General features: G+C 36.9%; 1 protein-coding gene across 1 annotated transcript in view; it reads left to right on the top strand.

Annotated features, from left to right (window-relative positions):
- The window catches only part of LOC100366527 (protein SSUH2 homolog), a 31886-nt gene extending 29354 nt beyond the window's left edge, over window positions 1-2532 (top strand). Inside the window, exon 10 of the mRNA XM_085496717.1 lies at window positions 777-2532. Coding sequence (XP_085352843.1) covers window positions 777-923 — 147 coding nt within the window. The 3' untranslated portion in view covers window positions 924-2532. The remainder of the gene's footprint in view (window positions 1-776) is intronic.
- The last annotated feature ends 20744 nt before the right edge of the window (window positions 2533-23276 follow it).

Below are 23276 nucleotides of genomic sequence, written 5' to 3'. Positions count from 1 at the left end.
CAGCCCGCACCACCAAAGTGCCCTATGCGCCAAAGTGTCTAGCGATAGTGTTTTCAGCCGAACCAGCCTTCTTTGCTTGATGCTGCTGGTTTTGATCAACGCTATCGAACCCCAGCAATACACTGTTTTTGATGCATTAGAATTGTTGGGGCCCTATTTTATTGTTCAGTCGGCTGGCTTTAGTAGCCTCCCTAAATTAGAGGGTCTACTCTTGAGGCACCTGGTTTCTGAAGAGTCGCCCGAGTGGTTGTATCCTGGGACAAGACTACTTGTTAGTGAGTAGTTTTAGATTTCTCTCATTTTTTTTACCTTTCTTCTTTGTGTCGAAAAATGTACATTTCATTCGTTGGAGCTTTCCCACCTTCGGTGAGCGCGCTACTCTGCCTAAAGAGTAATAAATGAAATTTATTATTTCCACTGACTTTTCCGGCTCTCCACAAGCTTCCGGCGGCCCGTTAGTGCAGCGGAAACGTTTGTGAGAATAAACTGACTGAGGCCTCACTCGCGTGAGTGCCTTGAGGGTGACCCCTCAGAAGAGGTCTCTTTTTCTATAGCGAATGCTACCCTAGGGTATATTCCCTAATTGTTTCCGTTCGGGGCTGTAATCTGTAATTAAGCCTAACGAGTAATAAATGAAAATTTCCACAGACTTTCTGGTAGGTATGATTAGGTAAACAAACGGGTTTGTACAACCCTAATAATTTATGAACTGCTAATATGGCTTAATAGAATTCTCAGTTACCATTTTTATTCCCTCATGGTGTTTTTCTTGACAGAGACAACGTTTACGTGCTGTTCCTGTATCTGAGGTCGCATACAAATGGGAGGATACCAATACTAGATTCTGGATTTATGGAAATGAACATAAAGTTCACGCTCCTGACTATCCCCAACAGTGTTGCTGGGGCTGTTCTATATTGTAAATATGAATACGTTTGAGTAAAATGTTTGTCACCACTGGTAGATAACAAAGTTATACTGGGAATCTGGCGAGTCGGTGGTTTTTCAGTTGAGCCATTGATGGTTGCTTGTTGTCGCAGCATATGTGTCTAACATAAGCCATTTTTGTATAGAAGGGCAGTCAGCCAATGAAGTGTAGATATTGCACCTGATTCATGTATGTATCAAAGTGAACTACATGTACATGTTGCATTTAATCACAAATCTTAGGTCAGTAATTCAGTAAAGTGACCATGATTCCTGTAGCCTGCCAATCTAGGAATTGTCAAATCCAGGGAGTACTTAAAAAATATCCCTTTTTAGCTTCGCTGTCTACTTTGTCGAGCGGAGCTTATCATATGAGTGATTGTCCGTCGTCGTCCGTGTCAATGTTTTACTTTTTCGCCTTCTTCTTGAAAACTACAAGCCTGAATGCTTTGTATATGTACCTTGGGTAGACCTCTCTTAGGTTTGTTCATTTCATGTTGATATCTTCAATTCTCTAATTTTGGTTAATATTTTTGTCATTTTTGGTAAAAAGTGATATTTTCGACTTCTTGTTAAAAACCGCAAGTGCAATTGCTTTGAAATTACATATATAGGTACTACATGTGGACCTCTTTCAGATTTGTTCATTTTGTGATGATATCTTCAATTCTCTAATTTTGGTGAATATTTTTGTCATTTTTGGTAAAAAGTGATATTTTCGACTTCTTGTTAAAAACCGCAAATGCAATTGCTTTGAAATTAGATATATAGGTACTACATGTGGACCTCTCTCAGATTTGTTCATTTTGTGATGATATCTTCAATTCTCTAATTTTGGTGAATATTTTTGTAATTTTATTTAAAAAGTGATATTTTCAACTTCTTGTTAAAAACTGTAAGTCCGATTGCTTTGATACTATACATATTGTTCATTTTCTAATGATGTCTTCAGTTCTTTAATTGAAATGTGCATTGCTATCAGCGGAACTATCTCAGCCGATAGGCTGCTTGTTAAGGAATTGTCTTGCTGGCTTTTTACCACATTTACTATCTTCACACTTACACTCCTACTCATACTACTTTTTATTTATATTTTACAAATAACCTGTACTGAAATTTTAATTACTTTTTTATATAAATTTGTGCATAGTTAATAGGAAATTTGCATAATAGTTAACCATATTTCTGCATATTCTTTGTGTGTATCTTTGCATCCGTTTGCGATCAAATGCATTGAATATGCATTTGTGTAGAAGTATATCTGATATTTCTTTCAAATTAATCAATACATATTAATTAGCTGTTTTGCATACTACTTTTACCTTGTTTATTCTGTAACCTCAAAACAATTTGCTGAAATGGTACATGTTGAATCTCATTTCATAGTTATAAATCAATAATGTATTACACTAGGATACATCAAGCTTAAATGTTTGTTGAGTATCCTAAATGCTTGAAATGTAATTTACAATCCAGTTACTCTATTCCTAGTAAAACTGTCAAAAGGAGAGCTAATTGTAACACACTTGATTACAGACCAGATTATAGTAATTATTTTTATTTGTTTTATATAGAATAAAGTGTGTCTGGGACATTTATTACCAACGTAAGTTTTTTTTCTGATAACTATAGTACATGACATAACAAATATTATTTATTAGTCCTTGATTGGACAAAGTTTGTAACTGCAACTTATTATTTATTAGTCCTTGATTGGACAAAGTTTGTAACTGCAACTTATTATTTAGTCTCAGTTTGTCCAGGGCATGACATGCATGTCCACATACAATAATTTTATTTGACCATTTTAGTTTTACAATCACTACTGGTAAATTCAGTACTTTTGACATTTTCTGAACCAGATCAAAGGCAAGGTTTATGTCATTTACTACATGTACAATGTATGTTTTAAATGAGGTGTTCTTTTTTATATATATATACAATGGGAATTTGACTACTGTAACATTAAATCATCATTGTGAAACTGAAAGTTTGGATTTGATGAACATGGCACCATTTTGTAGCAGGCAGCCATTTTTACACTAAATAACAGCAAATTTGCCTGACTGGCTTGTCAGAAATGTTACAGGTGACCATCATCTGAAGCGTTCAGAACATTGGCAGTAGGCCACATGAATATTGTCAAGTCTGGAAAGCTTCTCAGAGACACTTTTGTTTCATCCTACTGTTGAATAACTTTAAAAATGGCCAACACTAATGCAAATTAAGTTTCTGGTACCTGTTTGAGAAGTTCAGAGTTATTGATTGTCTGGTCTATAAATAGTGAAGTTGGTCAACCTAGCAAGAGATTGGTTAATCTCACTCCCAGTGTATAACCAAGTGCTCAAAAAGATATTACTAATCAGAATGTCAAGGGATGCTTCATGCCAACAAATGAGACCAAAAATAGAATAATGATTAAAGGGGGCTGACTAGTAATCTGTTATCCTGATATAACATAATGAATATCAACTGTCTAACATCAATACAAGATTCAAAGAGACAACAAAGTTTTGATATTGGGCTTCATGATCAAATGCGATTGAGGATCAGCCTGGGGGGGGGGGGGGGGTGAAAAACTGAATTGGTCAGAATATTACACTGGCAACCATACATATCCCGCCACTGATCCACTCATATGGACAGCATTGACCAAGTCTTTAGAAGCACCAGTAGAGTGTTTAAAGGTAGTAAATTGATCTTTAAGCATGAAATCTCCCTTCAGCTCAGCTCGTGCAAATTAGAATTGACATATAGATGGGATGCAGGCCATTCTATTATCGACAATGACATCTGTAGTGAGGGTGGAGACTTGTATAAAAAACAAGACTGTATTCTGTTGATGGAACTGTATTTAAAATTGTTTTCTCGGTGTTACTGCAGGGTTTAAAGATTACACAAGTTGCAATTAAATTTGCTTATCAGGAAATAACAAACTAAAGAATTAGTACAGTGGTGGCAGTTAACTCTGGTAATGGCACCCATGAAAGTAGGATGGGGAGCCAACCTCAAGGACTTGAAAGAGACTCCACATTAACATCATGACATCATGTTAGCCCTCAAGAGGGTGCTAGTCAACATCCTGAGTGATGCTCAGAACTAGCAAGTTCTAGTCCGCTGTGATAAAATAATGGTTGTGGCCTATATCACAAACCAGGGAGAATGAAGTCCCCAGTGCTAAGCCAATTGGTTGAGAAGATGTTGCTCTGGTGCAGCAAGAACGGAAGCTTGTCACCTGCTTCTTTCGTCTGGTAGAAAAGTTCAATACAGACACAAAACTGCAGGGTACTCTCCATGACTACTGCACTGTTCCACAATTGGAGGCTCTCCAGCAATCTGCAGCAAGCAAAGATTTTTTTTAGCTGAGTATCCAACAAAAATGACAACCACTATTTGTTATAACCCTGTGCTTCTACAAGTATGCCTGGGGTGGTTTCATGATTGGTGCAGTGGGAGACAGATCCATTTGAGCCAACTGCTCCAGTGGTAGTGCTCATGGTGGTTTACTGATGCACAATATATTGCTTTGTTATTTGGCCATTTATACCTCAGATACACTGCAACAGATTTTGTTTAAATTTAGTACAGCCCTACATATCATATGAGCAAATTCCAAATAAATCTTATTTTCCAGTTGCCAAGTATCGTTACTTACATATATATATTGTATGACATGGCTGAGGAATCCTGTAGTAACATGTCTGGTAGTCATTGGCTTATGACGACAAAAACTTGGAAAACTGCTTTGCCTATTATTTATAGCAGATTACTTTCTCTAAACCCCCATCTCACTACCCCTGAGATTTTTTTTGGCCTGGCCGATTTTGATCAAACTTGGCAGGTAGGTCACACCTTCACCATAGTTATAAGGACAAATCTTTAAAAGAATTGGCCCATCATTGCCATAGCAGCAGCCAAAAACCTGATTTAGGATAAAACACCTCAGACATAGCTCATTCTACTCAGCTTGATTGTGGGCACAAAGTTACTATTTGAATTTTTGATATCTTTTTTCATTACAGAGAAATTTGACCCCAAAGTTGGGGTAACTGTTTACCAGGAATGGCATTTTAACTCTCCTGTGATTTTTTTGGCTGGACCAATTTGGTTCAAACTTGGCAGAAAAGTCATACCTTTACTCTATTTAGGTTGAAAAATCTGAAAACAAATTTTGGCCCATCGTTTTCATGGCAACAGCTGAAACAATATTTGTTTAAATACCTTTGCGCCATATGTATCTCGCCCTACAATTCTAGGATTATCATACATGTATCTCATTCTACTCAGCTTGAGTGGGGGCAAAGATTTACTGTTTTATTTTTAGCTCCGCTGTCGACTTTGTCGAGCGGATCTTATCATATGAGTGATTGTCCGGTGTCTCCGTCGTCCATGTCAATGTTTTACTTTTTCGACTTCTTCTTGAAAACTACAAGCCTGAATGCTTTGATACTTGGTGAATATGTACCTTGGGTAGACCTCTCTCAGATTTGTTCATTTCATGATCATATCTTCAATTCTCTAATTTTAGTGAATATTTTTGTCATTTTTGGTAAAAAGTAATATTTTTGACTTCTTGTTAAAAACCGCAAGTCCAATTGCTTTGATATTACATATATAGGTACTACATGTGTATCTCTCTCAGATTTGTTCATTTTGTAATGATATCTTCAATTCTCTTACTTTGGTGAATATTTTTGTCATTTTTGATAAAAAGTGATATTTTCGACTTCTTGTTAAAAAGTACATGACATAACAAATATTATTTATTAGTCCTTGATTGGACAAAGTTTGTAACTGCAACTTATTATTTATTAGTCCTTGATTGGACAAAGTTTGTAACTGCAACTTATTATTTAGTCTCAGTTTGTCCAGGGCATGACATGCATGTCCACATACAATAATTTTATTTGACCATTTTAGTTTTACAATCACTACTGGTAAATTCAGTACTTTTGACATTTTCTGAACCAGATCAAAGGCAAGGTTTATGTCATTTACTACATGTACAATGTATGTTTTAAATGAGGTGTTCTTTTTTATATATATATACAATGGGAATTTGACTACTGTAACATTAAATCATCATTGTGAAACTGAAAGTTTGGATTTGATGAACATGGCACCATTTTGTAGCAGGCAGCCATTTTTACACTAAATAACAGCAAATTTGCCTGACTGGCTTGTCAGAAATGTTACAGGTGACCATCATCTGAAGCGTTCAGAACATTGGCAGTAGGCCACATGAATATTGTCAAGTCTGGAAAGCTTCTCAGAGACACTTTTGTTTCATCCTACTGTTGAATAACTTTAAAAATGGCCAACACTAATGCAAATTAAGTTTCTGGTACCTGTTTGAGAAGTTCAGAGTTATTGATTGTCTGGTCTATAAATAGTGAAGTTGGTCAACCTAGCAAGAGATTGGTTAATCTCACTCCCAGTGTATAACCAAGTGCTCAAAAAGATATTACTAATCAGAATGTCAAGGGATGCTTCATGCCAACAAATGAGACCAAAAATAGAATAATGATTAAAGGGGGCTGACTAGTAATCTGTTATCCTGATATAACATAATGAATATCAACTGTCTAACATCAATACAAGATTCAAAGAGACAACAAAGTTTTGATATTGGGCTTCATGATCAAATGCGATTGAGGATCAGCCTGGGGGGGGGGGGGTGAAAAACTGAATTGGTCAGAATATTACACTGGCAACCATACATATCCCGCCACTGATCCACTCATATGGACAGCATTGACCAAGTCTTTAGAAGCACCAGTAGAGTGTTTAAAGGTAGTAAATTGATCTTTAAGCATGAAATCTCCCTTCAGCTCAGCTCGTGCAAATTAGAATTGACATATAGATGGGATGCAGGCCATTCTATTATCGACAATGACATCTGTAGTGAGGGTGGAGACTTGTATAAAAAACAAGACTGTATTCTGTTGATGGAACTGTATTTAAAATTGTTTTCTCGGTGTTACTGCAGGGTTTAAAGATTACACAAGTTGCAATTAAATTTGCTTATCAGGAAATAACAAACTAAAGAATTAGTACAGTGGTGGCAGTTAACTCTGGTAATGGCACCCATGAAAGTAGGATGGGGAGCCAACCTCAAGGACTTGAAAGAGACTCCACATTAACATCATGACATCATGTTAGCCCTCAAGAGGGTGCTAGTCAACATCCTGAGTGATGCTCAGAACTAGCAAGTTCTAGTCCGCTGTGATAAAATAATGGTTGTGGCCTATATCACAAACCAGGGAGAATGAAGTCCCCAGTGCTAAGCCAATTGGTTGAGAAGATGTTGCTCTGGTGCAGCAAGAACGGAAGCTTGTCACCTGCTTCTTTCGTCTGGTAGAAAAGTTCAATACAGACACAAAACTGCAGGGTACTCTCCATGACTACTGCACTGTTCCACAATTGGAGGCTCTCCAGCAATCTGCAGCAAGCAAAGATTTTTTTTAGCTGAGTATCCAACAAAAATGACAACCACTATTTGTTATAACCCTGTGCTTCTACAAGTATGCCTGGGGTGGTTTCATGATTGGTGCAGTGGGAGACAGATCCATTTGAGCCAACTGCTCCAGTGGTAGTGCTCATGGTGGTTTACTGATGCACAATATATTGCTTTGTTATTTGGCCATTTATACCTCAGATACACTGCAACAGATTTTGTTTAAATTTAGTACAGCCCTACATATCATATGAGCAAATTCCAAATAAATCTTATTTTCCAGTTGCCAAGTATCGTTACTTACATATATATATTGTATGACATGGCTGAGGAATCCTGTAGTAACATGTCTGGTAGTCATTGGCTTATGACGACAAAAACTTGGAAAACTGCTTTGCCTATTATTTATAGCAGATTACTTTCTCTAAACCCCCATCTCACTACCCCTGAGATTTTTTTTGGCCTGGCCGATTTTGATCAAACTTGGCAGGTAGGTCACACCTTCACCATAGTTATAAGGACAAATCTTTAAAAGAATTGGCCCATCATTGCCATAGCAGCAGCCAAAAACCTGATTTAGGATAAAACACCTCAGACATAGCTCATTCTACTCAGCTTGATTGTGGGCACAAAGTTACTATTTGAATTTTTGATATCTTTTTTCATTACAGAGAAATTTGACCCCAAAGTTGGGGTAACTGTTTACCAGGAATGGCATTTTAACTCTCCTGTGATTTTTTTGGCTGGACCAATTTGGTTCAAACTTGGCAGAAAAGTCATACCTTTACTCTATTTAGGTTGAAAAATCTGAAAACAAATTTTGGCCCATCGTTTTCATGGCAACAGCTGAAACAATATTTGTTTAAATACCTTTGCGCCATATGTATCTCGCCCTACAATTCTAGGATTATCATACATGTATCTCATTCTACTCAGCTTGAGTGGGGGCAAAGATTTACTGTTTTATTTTTAGCTCCGCTGTCGACTTTGTCGAGCGGATCTTATCATATGAGTGATTGTCCGGTGTCTCCGTCGTCCATGTCAATGTTTTACTTTTTCGACTTCTTCTTGAAAACTACAAGCCTGAATGCTTTGATACTTGGTGAATATGTACCTTGGGTAGACCTCTCTCAGATTTGTTCATTTCATGATCATATCTTCAATTCTCTAATTTTAGTGAATATTTTTGTCATTTTTGGTAAAAAGTAATATTTTTGACTTCTTGTTAAAAACCGCAAGTCCAATTGCTTTGATATTACATATATAGGTACTACATGTGTATCTCTCTCAGATTTGTTCATTTTGTAATGATATCTTCAATTCTCTTACTTTGGTGAATATTTTTGTCATTTTTGATAAAAAGTGATATTTTCGACTTCTTGTTAAAAACCGCAAGTCCAATTGCTTTGATATTACATATATAGGTACTACATATGGACCACTCTCAAATTTGTTCATTTCATGATGATATCTTCAATTCTCTAATTTTGATGAATATTTTTGTCATTTTTGGTAAAAAGTGATATTTTCTTCTTGTTAAAAACCACAATCATTTATGGTTAAAAATTATATTTTTGAATTCTTGTTGAAAACAGCAAGTCCCATTGCATTGATATTATGCATATTGTTCATTGTCTAATGATATCTTCTGTTCTTTAATTGAAATGTGCATTGCTAACAGCGGAGCTACATTTTGTATCTCAGCCGAGAGGCTGCTTGTTTTATGTATATTTTCATTAACGAGAAAATTGACCTCAAAGTTGGGGTAACTTTTCACCAGCAACGGCTTTTAACTCCTATGTGATTTTTTAGGCTCGTTTAATTTTGTTCATACTTGACAGGTAGGTCATGCCGTCACTAATAGGAACAAAAATCCTGGCCCACCACTGCCATTGCAACATCCAAAAACTGATTTTTGAGTACTTTCGCCCCAAATATATTACCTCCTACCAGTTTTGTAATAGCAGTGTTCAAATGACCATGCTTTTTTTATTTTGGCTACGTTGCGCACTGGTAGGAGATAACCGGCGCCGACATTGTTACACTGTATCAACGTAATCTCAACGCAACTTTGAATGAACTGTGAATGCTGCCTTCATTCTAGAAAATACTATCGCAAAACGGATGGAAATAATAAATGTAACAGCAGAATACGTCCTAGTAATAAACTAAGTGTCTTCTAAAGACTGAATGTTTTTTTGCGAACGAGCTCATTTAGTTATAAACAGACGTTAGCTTCACGTTTAGGGATTGGTCAGTTACTTCGGCCTGGGGGGGGGGGGGGTGGTGGATCAGTGTGTGTGTGTGTGTGGGGGGGGTTACCCTGTTTTTGATTTTTCGAATAGGGGGGTCACCCTGTTTTTGATATGTTTTCCAGAATTCACACACGCGCTCATGCATATATTTTAAAAAAATGTATTTCAGAACAAACGATAAAGAAATTAATCGTACAAATGTGTTCTTAATAATAACTATTACCTATATTGCCTATAAATTTGTTGATGCAAAAAGTGTTATAGGCTAAATATTTTGAGGTTAAAGTTGCCAAATAACTAACAGATTATGCAATGCGGCTAGAACCCCAATTATACAGTTAAGTTTTAAACACATCCCAAGTCCATGTGCTGCTGATATCAGATTATTTTATTTAAAGTCTGAAGTCACTATTGTAATAGATATTTACTGGATTTATCTAATTATAACAGGAGACGGAAAGACAACACAGCAATTAGTACAAAGAGAAGTGACAGTTTTTGTTCAGCAAATCAAAAAAGTTAAATTTGTGAAAATGCTGATATATAAATTAAAATACATGATGAAAAAATAAATAAATAGTTTTTTTGTTTTTTAACTTTTAAATATGCATATTTTGCTCTGTAAAATACCAAAATCCAACAAAAATTTAAGCAAAAATCAAAGTTTCCTTTGTTTTCATAAGCACAGACTGTGCTTTGTGTGTAAAGCTTTCCTGGTCTATAAGATATGAAAGATATTTTAAATTCAACTTAGTTTTCAAAGTGTTCAAACCACCTAGATTCAAATCCTCTTTTCCTATCTTATAAGGGCGTTTATCGAGTAAGTACTCCACAGCTTTGCTTTTATTTACTATCTTTAGCAGAATAGATTTCCCTCCTTCCTGCAGCCTTTTCTGTAGTCATTTTTTGGTATTATGCTTCCCCTTCCCCTCCTCAGGTCTATTAAATGCAAACACTAAAGATTATGTAAAAATTATGGCAAACCATGATATTTTCAATGCACATATAATACATTTTGTAATCATGTCAGAGCCAAAACTGTTAATGTTTCTTTGTTTGTTTGTTGTTTGTTTTTTTTTTTTTTGGGGGGGGGGTCAACATGTTTTAAGTTTTAAAATATAATGTGTGGGGGGGGGGTCACCCACTTTTTAGCTCCGCTGTCGACTTTGTCGAGCGGAGCTTATCATATAAGTGATTGTTCGTCGTCGTCGTCGTCCGTCGTCTGTCGTCCGTGTCAATGTTTTACTTTTTTGACTTCTTCTTGAAAACTACAAGCCTGAATGCTTCGATACTTGGTGTATATGTACCTTGGGTAGACCTCTCTTAGGTTTGTTCATTTCATGTTGATATCTTCAATTCTCTAATTTTGGTGAATATTTTTGTCATTTTTGGTTAAAAGTGATATTTTCGACTTCTTGTTAAAAACCGCAAGTGCAATTGCTTTGATATTACATATATAGGTACTACATGTGGACCTCTCTCAGATTTGTTCATTTTGTAATAATATCTTTAATTCTCTAATTTTGGTGAATATTTTTATCATTTTTGGTAAAAAGTGATATTTTCAACTTCTTGTTAAAAACCGCAAGTCCAATTGCTTTGATACTACATATATAGGTACTACATGTGAACCTCTCTCAGATTTGTTCATTTCGTGATGATATCTTCAATTCTCTAATTTTGGTGAATATTTTTGTAATTTTTGGTAATAAGTGATATTTTCGACTTCTTGTTAAAAACCACAAGTCTGATTGCTTTGATATTACATATATAGGTACTACATGTGGACCTCTCTCAGATTTGTTCATTTTGTGATGATGCCTTCAATTCTCTAATTTTGGTGAATATTTTTGTAATTTTTGGTAAAAAGTGATATTTTCCACTTCTTGTTAAAAACCAATAGTTCAATTGCTTTGATATTACATATTTAGATACTACATGTAGACCTTTCTCAGATTTGTTCGTTTCGTGATGATATCTTCGATTCTATAATTTTGGTGAATATTTTTGTCATTTTTGGTAAAAAGTGATATTTTCGACTTCTTGTAAAAAAACAATAGTCTGATTGCTTTGATATTACATATATAGGTACTACATGTGGACCTCTCTCAGATTTGTTCATTTTGTGATGATATCTTCGATTCTATAATTTTGGTGAGTATTTTTGTCATTTTTGGTAAAAAGTGATATTTTCGACTTCTTGTAAAAAACCAATAGTCTGATTGCTTTGATATTACATAATTAGATACTACATGTAGACCTCAGATTTGTTCATTTCGTGATGATATCTTCGATTCTATAATTTTGGTGAATATTTTTGTCATTTTTGGTAAAAAGTGATATTTTCGACTTCTTGTAAAAAACCAATAGTCTGATTGCTTTGATATTACATATATAGGTACTACATGTGGACTTCTCTCAGATTTGTTCATTTTGTGATGATATCTTCAATTCTCTAATTTTGGTGAATATTTTTGTCATTTTTGGTAAAAAGTGATATTTTCGAAAAACTGCAAGTCCGATTGCTTTGATACTATACATATTGTTCATTTTCTAATGATGTCTTCAGTTCTTTAATTGAAATGTGCATTGCTAACAGCGGAGCTATCTCAGCCGATAGGCTGCTTGTTTTAATTTGATAGGGGGTGGGTCAACTGAGATTTACAGCTGGCAAAATGGAATCTGCCGACCCCCCCCCAGGCCGAAGTAACTGACCAATCCCTTATGTCCTACCATGGAAACAGCCAAAAACATGTTGCTGTTTTTTGTTCGTCCACACCAGATATTCCTAAGCTTCCTTTCCTTGCAAAACCACACTTTTACTATCAAGTACCAGATTGCTATATGCACTAAAACATGTCTTTATTACCGCTGAGTTAGGAGAAATCAGACTATATTTTGCACAAATATATATACTACTCATACAACTTTCTTGTTTTCGAAATTTTTCAATCTCCGGATTTTCAACCAACTTTCCAGCAAACGTTTTTTGACTTCCCACCAAACGTTTTTGACTTCCCACCAAACGTTTTTGACTTCCCACCAAACGTTTTTGACTTCCCACCAAACGTTTTTGACTTCCCAACAAACGTTTTTGACTTCCCACCAAACGTTTTTGACTTCCCACCAAACTTTTTGACTTCCCACCAAACGTTTTTGACCTCCCATCAAACGTTTTTGACTTCCCACCAAACGCTTTTGACTTCCCACCAAACGTTTTTGACTTCCCAACAAACGTTTTTGACTTCCCAACAAACGTTTTTTACTTCTCACCAAACGTTTTTGACTTCCCACCAAACGTTTTTGACTTCCCAACAAACGTTTTTGACTTCCCACCAAACGTTTTTGACTTCCCATCAAACGTTTTTGACTTCCCACCAAACGTTTTTGACTTCCCACCAACGTTTTTTACTTCCCAACAAACGTTTTTGACTTTCCATCAAACGTTTTTGACTTCCCACCAAACGTTTTTGACTTCCCACCAAACGTTTTTGACTTCCCACCAAACGTTTTTGACTTCTCACCAAACGTTTTTGACTTCCCACCAAACGTTTTTGACTTCCCACCAATGTTTTTTTTGACTACCCACCAAACGTTTTTGACTTCCCACCAAACGTTTTTGACTTCCCGCCAAACGTTTCTGACTTCCCACCAAACTTTTTGACTTCCCACCAAACGTTTTTGACTTCCCATCAAACGTTTTTGACTTCGCACCAAACGTTTCTGACTTCCCACCAATGTTTTTTTTGACTACCCACCAAACGTTTTTGACTTCCCACCAAACGTTTTTGACTTCCCGCCAAACGTTTTTGACTTCTCACCAAACGTTTCTGACTTCCCACCAAACTTTTTGACTTCCCACCAAACGTTTTTGACTTCCCACCAAACGTTTTTGACTTCCCATCAAACGTTTTTGACTTCCCACCAACGTTTTTTACTTCCCAACAAACGTTTTTGACTTTCCATCAAACGTTTTTGACTTCCCACCAAACGTTTTTGACTTCCCACCAAACGTTTTTGACTTCCCACCAAACGTTTTTGACTTCTCACCAAACGTTTTTGACTTCCCACCAAACGTTTTTGACTTCCCACCAATGTTTTTTTTGACTACCCACCAAACGTTTTTGACTTCCCACCAAACGTTTTTGACTTCCCGCCAAACGTTTCTGACTTCCCACCAAACTTTTTGACTTCCCACCAAACGTTTTTGACTTCCCATCAAACGTTTTTGACTTCGCACCAAACGTTTCTGACTTCCCGCCAAACGTTTCTGACTTCCCACCAAACGCTCCTTTCTGACTTCCCACCAATGTTTTTTTTGACTACCCACCAAACGTTTTTGACTTCCCACCAAACGTTTTTGACTTCCCGCCAAACGTTTTTGACTTCTCACCAAACGTTTCTGACTTCCCACCAAACTTTTTGACTTCCCACCAAACGTTTTTGACTTCCCACCAAACGTTTTTGACTTCCCATCAAACGTTTTTGACTTCCCACCAATGTTTCTTTTGACTACCCACCAAACGTTTTTGACTTCTCACCAAACGTTTTTGACTTCCCACCAAACGTTTTTGACTTCTCACCAAACGTTTCTGACTTCCCACCAAACGTTTTTGACTTCCCACCAAACGTTTTTGACTTCCCACCAAACGTTTTTGACTTCCCATCAAACGTTTTTGACTTCCCACCAAACGTTTTTGACTTCCCACCAACGTTTTTGACTTCCCACCAACGTTTTTGACTTCCCAACAAACGTTTTTGACTTCCCAACAAACGTTTTTGACTTCCCACCAAACGTTTTTGACTTCAAACCAAACGTGTTTGACTTCAAACCAAACGTGTTTGACTTCAAACCAAACGTGTTTGACTTTCCACCAAACGCTTCTGACTTCCCATCAAACTTTTTGACTTCCCATCAAACGTTTTGACTTCCCACCAAACGTTTTTGACTTCCCAACAAACGTTTTTGACTTCAAACCAAACGTGTTTGACTTCAAACCAAACGTGTTTGACTTTCCACCAAACGCTTCTGACTTCCCATCAAACTTTTTGACTTCCCATCAAACGTTTTGACTTCCCACCAAACGTTTTTGACTTCCCAACAAACGTTTTTGACTTCCTACCAAACGTTTCTGACTCCTCAACAAACGTTTTTGACTTCCCAATACACGTTTTTGACTTCCCACCAAACGTTCTTGACTTCAAACCAAACGTGTTTGACTTCAAACCAAACGTGTTTGACTTCAAACCAAACGTGTTTGACTTCAAACCAAACGTGTTTGACTTTCCACCAAACGCTTCTGACTTCCCATCAAACTTTTTGACTTCCCACCAAACGTTTTGACTTCCCACCAAACGTTTTTGACTTCCTACCAAACGTTTTTGACTTCCCAACAAACGTTTTTGACTTCCTACCAAACGTTTTTGACTCCTCGACAAACGTTTTTGACTTTCCACCGTTTTTGACTTCCCAACAATCGTTTTTGACTTCCCAACAAACGTTTTTTACTTCTCACCAAACGTTTTTGACTTCCCAACAAACGTTTTTGACTTCCCACCAAACGCTTCTGACTTCCCATCAAACATTTTTGACTTCCCACCAAACGTTTTTGACTTCCCACCAACGTTTTTGACTTCCCAACAAACGTTTTTGACTTCCCAACAAACGTTTTTTACTTCCCAACAAACGTTTTTGACTTTCCATCAAACGTTTTTGACTTCCCACCAAACGTTTTTGACTTCCCACCAAACGTTTTTGACTACCCACCAAACGTTTTTGACTTCCCACCAAACGTTTTTGACTACTCACCAAACGTTTCTGACTTTCCACCAAACGCTCCTTTCTGACTTCCCACCAAACGTTTTTGACTTCCCATCAAACGTTTTTGACTTCCCACCAAACGTTTTTGACTTCAAACCAAACGTGTTTGACTTTCCACCAAACGCTTCTGACTTCCCATCAAACTTTTTGACTTCCCACCAAACGTTTTTGACTTCCTACCAAACGTTTTTGACTTCCCAACAAACGTTTTTGACTTCCTACCAAACGTTTTTGACTTCCCAACAAACGTTTTTGACTTTCCACCAAACGTTTTTGACTTCCTACCAAACGTTTTTGACTTCCCACCAAACGTTTTTGACTTCCCACCAAACGCTTCTGACTTCCCACCAAATCTTTTGACTTCCCACCAAACGTATTTGACTTCCCACCAAACGTTTTTGACTTCCCACCAAACGTTTTTGACTTCCCACCAAACGTTTTTGACTTCCCACCAACGTTTTTGACTTCCCAACAAACGTTTTTTACTTCCCAACAAACGTTTTTGACTTTCCATCAAACGTTTTTGACTTCCCACCAAACGTTTTTGACTTCCCACCAAACGTTTTTGACTACCCACCAAACGTTTTTGACTTCCCACCAAACGTTTTTGACTACTCACCAAACGTTTCTGACTTTCCACCAAACGCTCCTTTCTGACTTCCCACCAAACGTTTTTGACTTCCCATCAAACGTTTTTGACTTCCCACCAAACGTTTTTGACTTCAAACCAAACGTGTTTGACTTTCCACCAAACGCTTCTGACTTCCCATCAAACTTTTTGACTTCCCACCAAACGTTTTTGACTTCCTACCAAACGTTTTTGACTTCCTACCAAACGTTTTTGACTTCCTACCAAACGCTTCTGACTTCCCAACAAACGTTTTTGACTTCCTACCAAACGTTTTTGACTTCCCACCAAACGTTTTTGACTTCCCACCAAACGCTTCTGACTTCCCATCAAATCTTTTGACTTCCCACCAAACGTATTTGACTTCCCACCAAACGTTTTTGACTTCCCACCAAACGTTTTTGATTTCCCACCAACGTTTTTGACTTCCCAACAAACGTTTTTTACTTCCCAACAAACGTTTTTGACTTTCCATCAAACGTTTTTGACTTCCCACCAAACGTTTTTGACTTCCCACCAAACGTTTTTGACTACCCACCAAACGTTTTTGACTTCCCACCAAACGTTTTTGACTACTCACCAAACGTTTCTGACTTTCCACCAAACGCTCCTTTCTGACTTCCCACCAAACGTTTTTGACTTCCCATCAAACGTTTTTGACTTCCCACCAAACGTTTTTGACTTCAAACCAAACGTGTTTGACTTTCCACCAAACGCTTCTGACTTTCCATCAAACTTTTTGACTTCCCACCAAACGTTTTTGACTTCCTACCAAACGTTTTTGACTTCCTACCAAACGTTTTTGACTTCCCACCAAACGTTTTTGACTTCCCAACAAACGTTTTTGACTTCCCAACAAACGTTTTTGACTTTCCACCAAACGTTTTTGACTTCCTACCAAACGTTTTTGACTTCCCACCAAACGTTTTTGACTTCCCACCAAACGCTTCTGACTTCCCATCAAATCTTTTGACTTCCCACCAAACGTATTTGACTTCCCACCAAACGTTTTTGACTTCCCACCAAACGTTTTTGACTTCCCATCAAACGTTTTTGACTTCCCAATACACGTTTTTGACTTCCCAACAAACGTTTTTGATTTCCCACCAAACGTTTTTGACTTCCCACTGACAAACGTTTTTGACTTCAAACCAAACGTGTTTGACTTCAAACCAAACGTGTTTGACTTTCCACCAAACGCTTCTGACTTCCCATCAAACTTTTTGACTTCCCATCAAACGTTTTGACTTCCCACCAAACGTTTTTGACTTCCCAACAAACGTTTTTGACTTCCTACCAAACGTTTCTGACTCCTCAACAAACGTTTTTGACTTCCCAATACACGTTTTTGACTTCCCACCAAACGTTCTTGACTTCAAACCAAACGTGTTTGACTTCAAACCAAACGTGTTTGACTTCAAACCAAACGTGTTTGACTTCAAACCAAACGTGTTTGACTTTCCACCAAACGCTTCTGACTTCCCATCAAACTTTTTGACTTCCCACCAAACGTTTTGACTTCCCACCAAACGTTTTTGACTTCCTACCAAACGTTTTTGACTTCCCAACAAACGTTTTTGACTTCCTACCAAACGTTTTTGACTCCTCGACAAACGTTTTTGACTTTCCACCGTTTTTGACTTCCCAACAATCGTTTTTGACTTCCCAACAAACGTTTTTTACTTCTCACCAAACGTTTTTGACTTCCCAACAAACGTTTTTGACTTCCCACCAAACGCTTCTGACTTCCCATCAAACATTTTTGACTTCCCACCAAACGTTTTTGACTTCCCACCAACGTTTTTGACTTCCCAACAAACGTTTTTGACTTCCCAACAAACGTTTTTTACTTCCCAACAAACGTTTTTGACTTTCCATCAAACGTTTTTGACTTCCCACCAAACGTTTTTGACTTCCCACCAAACGTTTTTGACTACCCACCAAACGTTTTTGACTTCCCACCAAACGTTTTTGACTACTCACCAAACGTTTCTGACTTTCCACCAAACGCTCCTTTCTGACTTCCCACCAAACGTTTTTGACTTCCCATCAAACGTTTTTGACTTCCCACCAAACGTGTTTGACTTTCCACCAAACGCTTCTGACTTCCCATCAAACTTTTTGACTTCCCACCAAACGTTTTTGACTTCCTACCAAACGTTTTTGACTTCCTACCAAACGTTTTTGACTTCCCAACAAACGTTTTTGACTTCCTACCAAACGTTTTTGACTTCCCAACAAACGTTTTTGACTTTCCACCAAACGTTTTTGACTTCCTACCAAACGTTTTTGACTTCCCACCAAACGTTTTTGACTTCCCACCAAACGCTTCTGACTTCCCACCAAATCTTTTGACTTCCCACCAAACGTATTTGACTTCCCACCAAACGTTTTTGACTTCCCACCAAACGTATTTGACTTCCCACCAACGTTTTTGACTTCCCAACAAACGTTTTTTACTTCCCAACAAACGTTTTTGACTTTCCATCAAACGTTTTTGACTTCCCACCAAACGTTTTTGACTTCCCACCAAACGTTTTTGACTACCCACCAAACGTTTTTGACTTCCCACCAAACGTTTTTGACTACTCACCAAACGTTTCTGACTTTCCACCAAACGCTCCTTTCTGACTTCCCACCAAACGTTTTTGACTTCCCATCAAACGTTTTTGACTTCCCACCAAACGTTTTTGACTTCAAACCAAACGTGTTTGACTTTCCACCAAACGCTTCTGACTTCCCATCAAACTTTTTGACTTCCCACCAAACGTTTTTGACTTCCTACCAAACGTTTTTGACTTCCTACCAAACGTTTTTGACTTCCTACCAAACGCTTCTGACTTCCCAACAAACGTTTTTGACTTCCTACCAAACGTTTTTGACTTCCCACCAAACGTTTTTGACTTCCCACCAAACGCTTCTGACTTCCCATCAAATCTTTTGACTTCCCACCAAACGTATTTGACTTCCCACCAAACGTTTTTGACTTCCCACCAAACGTTTTTGATTTCCCACCAACGTTTTTGACTTCCCAACAAACGTTTTTTACTTCCCAACAAACGTTTTTGACTTTCCATCAAACGTTTTTGACTTCCCACCAAACGTTTTTGACTTCCCACCAAACGTTTTTGACTACCCACCAAACGTTTTTGACTTCCCACCAAACGTTTTTGACTACTCACCAAACGTTTCTGACTTTCCACCAAACGCTCCTTTCTGACTTCCCACCAAACGTTTTTGACTTCCCATCAAACGTTTTTGACTTCCCACCAAACGTTTTTGACTTCAAACCAAACGTGTTTGACTTTCCACCAAACGCTTCTGACTTTCCATCAAACTTTTTGACTTCCCACCAAACGTTTTTGACTTCCTACCAAACGTTTTTGACTTCCTACCAAACGTTTTTGACTTCCCACCAAACGTTTTTGACTTCCCAACAAACGTTTTTGACTTTCCACCAAACGTTTTTGACTTCCTACCAAACGTTTTTGACTTCCCACCAAACGTTTTTGACTTCCCACCAAACGCTTCTGACTTCCCATCAAATCTTTTGACTTCCCACCAAACGTATTTGACTTCCCACCAAACGTTTTTGACTTCCCACCAAACGTTTTTGACTTCCCATCAAACGTTTTTGACTTCCCAATACACGTTTTTGACTTCCCAACAAACGTTTTTGATTTCCCACCAAACGTTTTTGACTTCCCACTAAACGTTTTTGACTTCCCAACAAATGCACGAACGAAACCCAAAACATAAGCCCTTGCTTTGGACTAGATCTACTGGGGACTAAAAAGCTTCCAAGAAAACAATGCTATTGAGAGACAACAAACAATGGCGACTGGGCGAAAAATGGTGTAGGTGTGCAAAACATAAGTAACATTTCATTCACAACCATGTCAAATTTAATTTAAACAAAAACATTTACACTTTAAATTTACAATATTCTTTAATAACTTGTATTAAGTTACAAACTCAAAACTGAAGCCAGACACTGATGTACTCTTACAGCAGCAGGGGAACTTTGAACAGTCACAGATGATCAATAACAGTATTACCAGTACATTTATGTTGATATTGACTACAATAGTATAGAAAATGAAACATGACTGTGTTTCAATTCGTATCATGAGATTTTCAAAGCTAGCATAACTTTGATGAAGTTTTGTTAATGATAGTGGACATTTACAGATGTAAAACAATGAAAAACAAAAAACAAACGCCTTTTTTCATCAAGAGCTACCATTGGACTATCCAACCATACAACTAATAATGATTGCGAGTTCACAAATTGATTGATTGATTCATCCAACAACCTTATTACTAGGCAATAACTGGTCTTGAGGTCAAACAAACATACACACAAGATTATGTGTGACTTTGCAATATCCAAAGTAGTATGCAAAAATTTAGTATGCAATTCAGGCTAATTATTATTCTCCAATGTACCCCTACCTGTACACACCATCTAATCTTGGGTGTACATTTAAAAGTCTTTCTGGCACTTTATAGCAATAAGATCATTCTAGTTTCATACTAATAAAATTACATAATCTACATAAAACAGTTTAATGATTGATCATGTATCAATAATACCAAGTTTGAAAATTTGGTGCAGACATAATGCCTGAGATATGTCATGTTTAAAGTTTATGATAAAACATTCTTGGTAGTTAGAGGGTATAAACAGGAATAACAAATCAAGGTGTATATGTAAACCATTATGTCTTGTCTTTGAACAAAATTAGCTTGACAAGGATGTCCGAGAAATTGTTAAGGAAACAAAGTTGGCCATTTTGAATCAATAACAAAACTAGCAGCCTCTCGGCTGATATAGCTCCGCTATTTGTGATGCATGCTCTGAAAGCAATGACTAAGAAGCAATTTAAACTTAATGCTAGCTGCTTTAATATCGCAATACACCAACTTTCTTGATTTTGTTGCAGAGAATATTTCACTAAAAGTAGAGAATTGAAGATATTTTTATGAAATGGACAAATCTAATAGAGGGTTACCCAAGCTGCATGTGTACAAATATCAAAGAATTTGGACTACTGGTTTTGAAGGACAAGTCAAAAATATGGTTTTTGATGAAAAATGACGAGGATATTTGCTAAAAATAGAGAATTGAAGATGTTGACAGGAAATGAACAAATCTGATATAGGTCCACCCAGGGTACTTATAGACCAAGAATCATGGCATTCAGATTAAACAATTTTGAAGTCGTCGAAAATGTCATTTTTGAGCCAAAAATGACAAACCTATTCGCTGAGAAAGGAGAATTCAAGATATGGTTACGAAATGAACAAATCAGACTGAGATCCACCCAAGGTACCTACAAATAAATTTACAAAGCAATCAGGTTAGAGGTTTTCAAGAAGAAGTTGAAAATAATATTTTTACGAAAAATGACACAAATATTTACTAAAATTAAAGATTTGAAGATATCGTCATGAAATTACCAATCTGACAGAGATTCACCCAAGGTACCTACAAATAAAGTTACAAAGCAATTGGATTAGCAGTTTTCAAGAAGAAGTTGAAAACAATGTTTTTGAACAAAAGTTACAAAAATATTCATCAAAATTAGAGAACTGAAGATATTGTCACAAAATCAACAAATCGAACAGAGGTCCACCTTATATACCTACATATACAAAATCAAAGAAATTGGACAAGCAGTTTTCAAGGAGAAGTCAAAAATATAATTTTTTTACCAAAAATGATAAAAATATTCATCAAAATTAGAGAATTGAAGATATTGTAACAAAATCAACAAATCTGACAGAGGTCCACCTGATACACCTACATATACAATATCAAAGAAATTGGACAAGCAGTTTTCAAGGAGAAGTCGAAAATATAATATTTTACCAAAAATATTCATCAAAATTAGAGAAATGAAGATATCATCACAAAATAACAAATCTGAGAGAGGTCCGCCCAAGGTACCTACATAAGTATCAAACCATTTGGGCTAGCAGTTTTCAAGAAGAAGAAGAAGAAGTCGAAAATAGCATTTTTGACCAAAAATCACAAAAATATTCGCTATAAATAAGCCAATTGAACATATCCACATGAAATGAACAAATCTGAGAGAGACCACTCAAGGTACCTTCCTAGTAAGTTTCACAGCTATACAGTTTGTGGTTTTTAAGAAAAAGTCGAAAATGTAAAGTTGACGATGGTGACGGCGGACGCCGACAGACAATCAGTAATACTACAAGCTAACAAACTGAAATGCATCAGTATACCACCACCATGGTTCATATCAAGTTTAATAAAATCTTGTTGGTCGTGCCTCAAAAATGGTTAAAGATAAGTTGATTTTTTATAAGAATGATGATTTGTCGGTCAAAAGTTAAATGAAAATATCAACATGCACATCTAATTACGGCCAGTCAACTTAGAACAAAATCGGTTCAGGAATGTCCTTGAAATTACGTTGGACACACAGACACTACTATAAACATGAGTCCCCTGTATGAAGCAGACTATAAAAAACATTTCAAATAAAAATATAGCTGCATAGCAGCGATGATGGGTTTCGAGCCTGCGTGGCTCATGGCAAATTGCACTTGCTTGATGTGATTATTTGACGAATGTTTCATGTCTAGAATGCAATGTTCTTAACAAGTCCTCTTTGTAGAGCTATCAACATAGGTGCCATATTCTAAACTGCTTGTCAAACAAGCAAGCAATTTTTAAGAAGACAATTTTTTGAGGTTTTTTGCATTTTTTTGATAAATTCAAGATGGCTGCCAAAACCACTTGAATCAGTAGAAATATTTTCATGAACACATAATCATCTCATAGAGCGGATGTTGTATGCCAAGTTTTGTTTAAATCTGGCAAATTGTTCATGAGTTATAGCGTAATTTCACTTTTTCCTAAATCCAAGATGGCTGCCAAAGGAAGCAATTTTTCAAAAATCTGCTTTAGTAACTTTGTAGAGCTATGGCCATAGGTGCTGCAAAGCAAATTTCTAATCACATGAATGAGCCATTTTTAAGAAGGAGATTTTTAAAGTTTTTTGTCAATTTTCAGAAAATCCAATATGGCGGCCAAGGTCACATGACCGCTAAAGATTTTATTGCTGATATTTGCTAGACATGAGCCAATGATGCCACACACAAAAAACGGAAGTTCCTAGACCCTCTGAAAGTGGTGCAATTGAGCACTTCCGG

The sequence above is a fragment of the Saccoglossus kowalevskii genome, chromosome 3, assembly GCF_978046115.1.
Source record: "Saccoglossus kowalevskii chromosome 3, keSacKowa6.1, whole genome shotgun sequence".
NCBI lineage: Eukaryota > Metazoa > Hemichordata > Enteropneusta > Harrimaniidae > Saccoglossus > Saccoglossus kowalevskii.
Note: the sequence above shows the minus strand (reverse complement) of the source record. Positions and strands in the feature narration are given on the sequence as shown.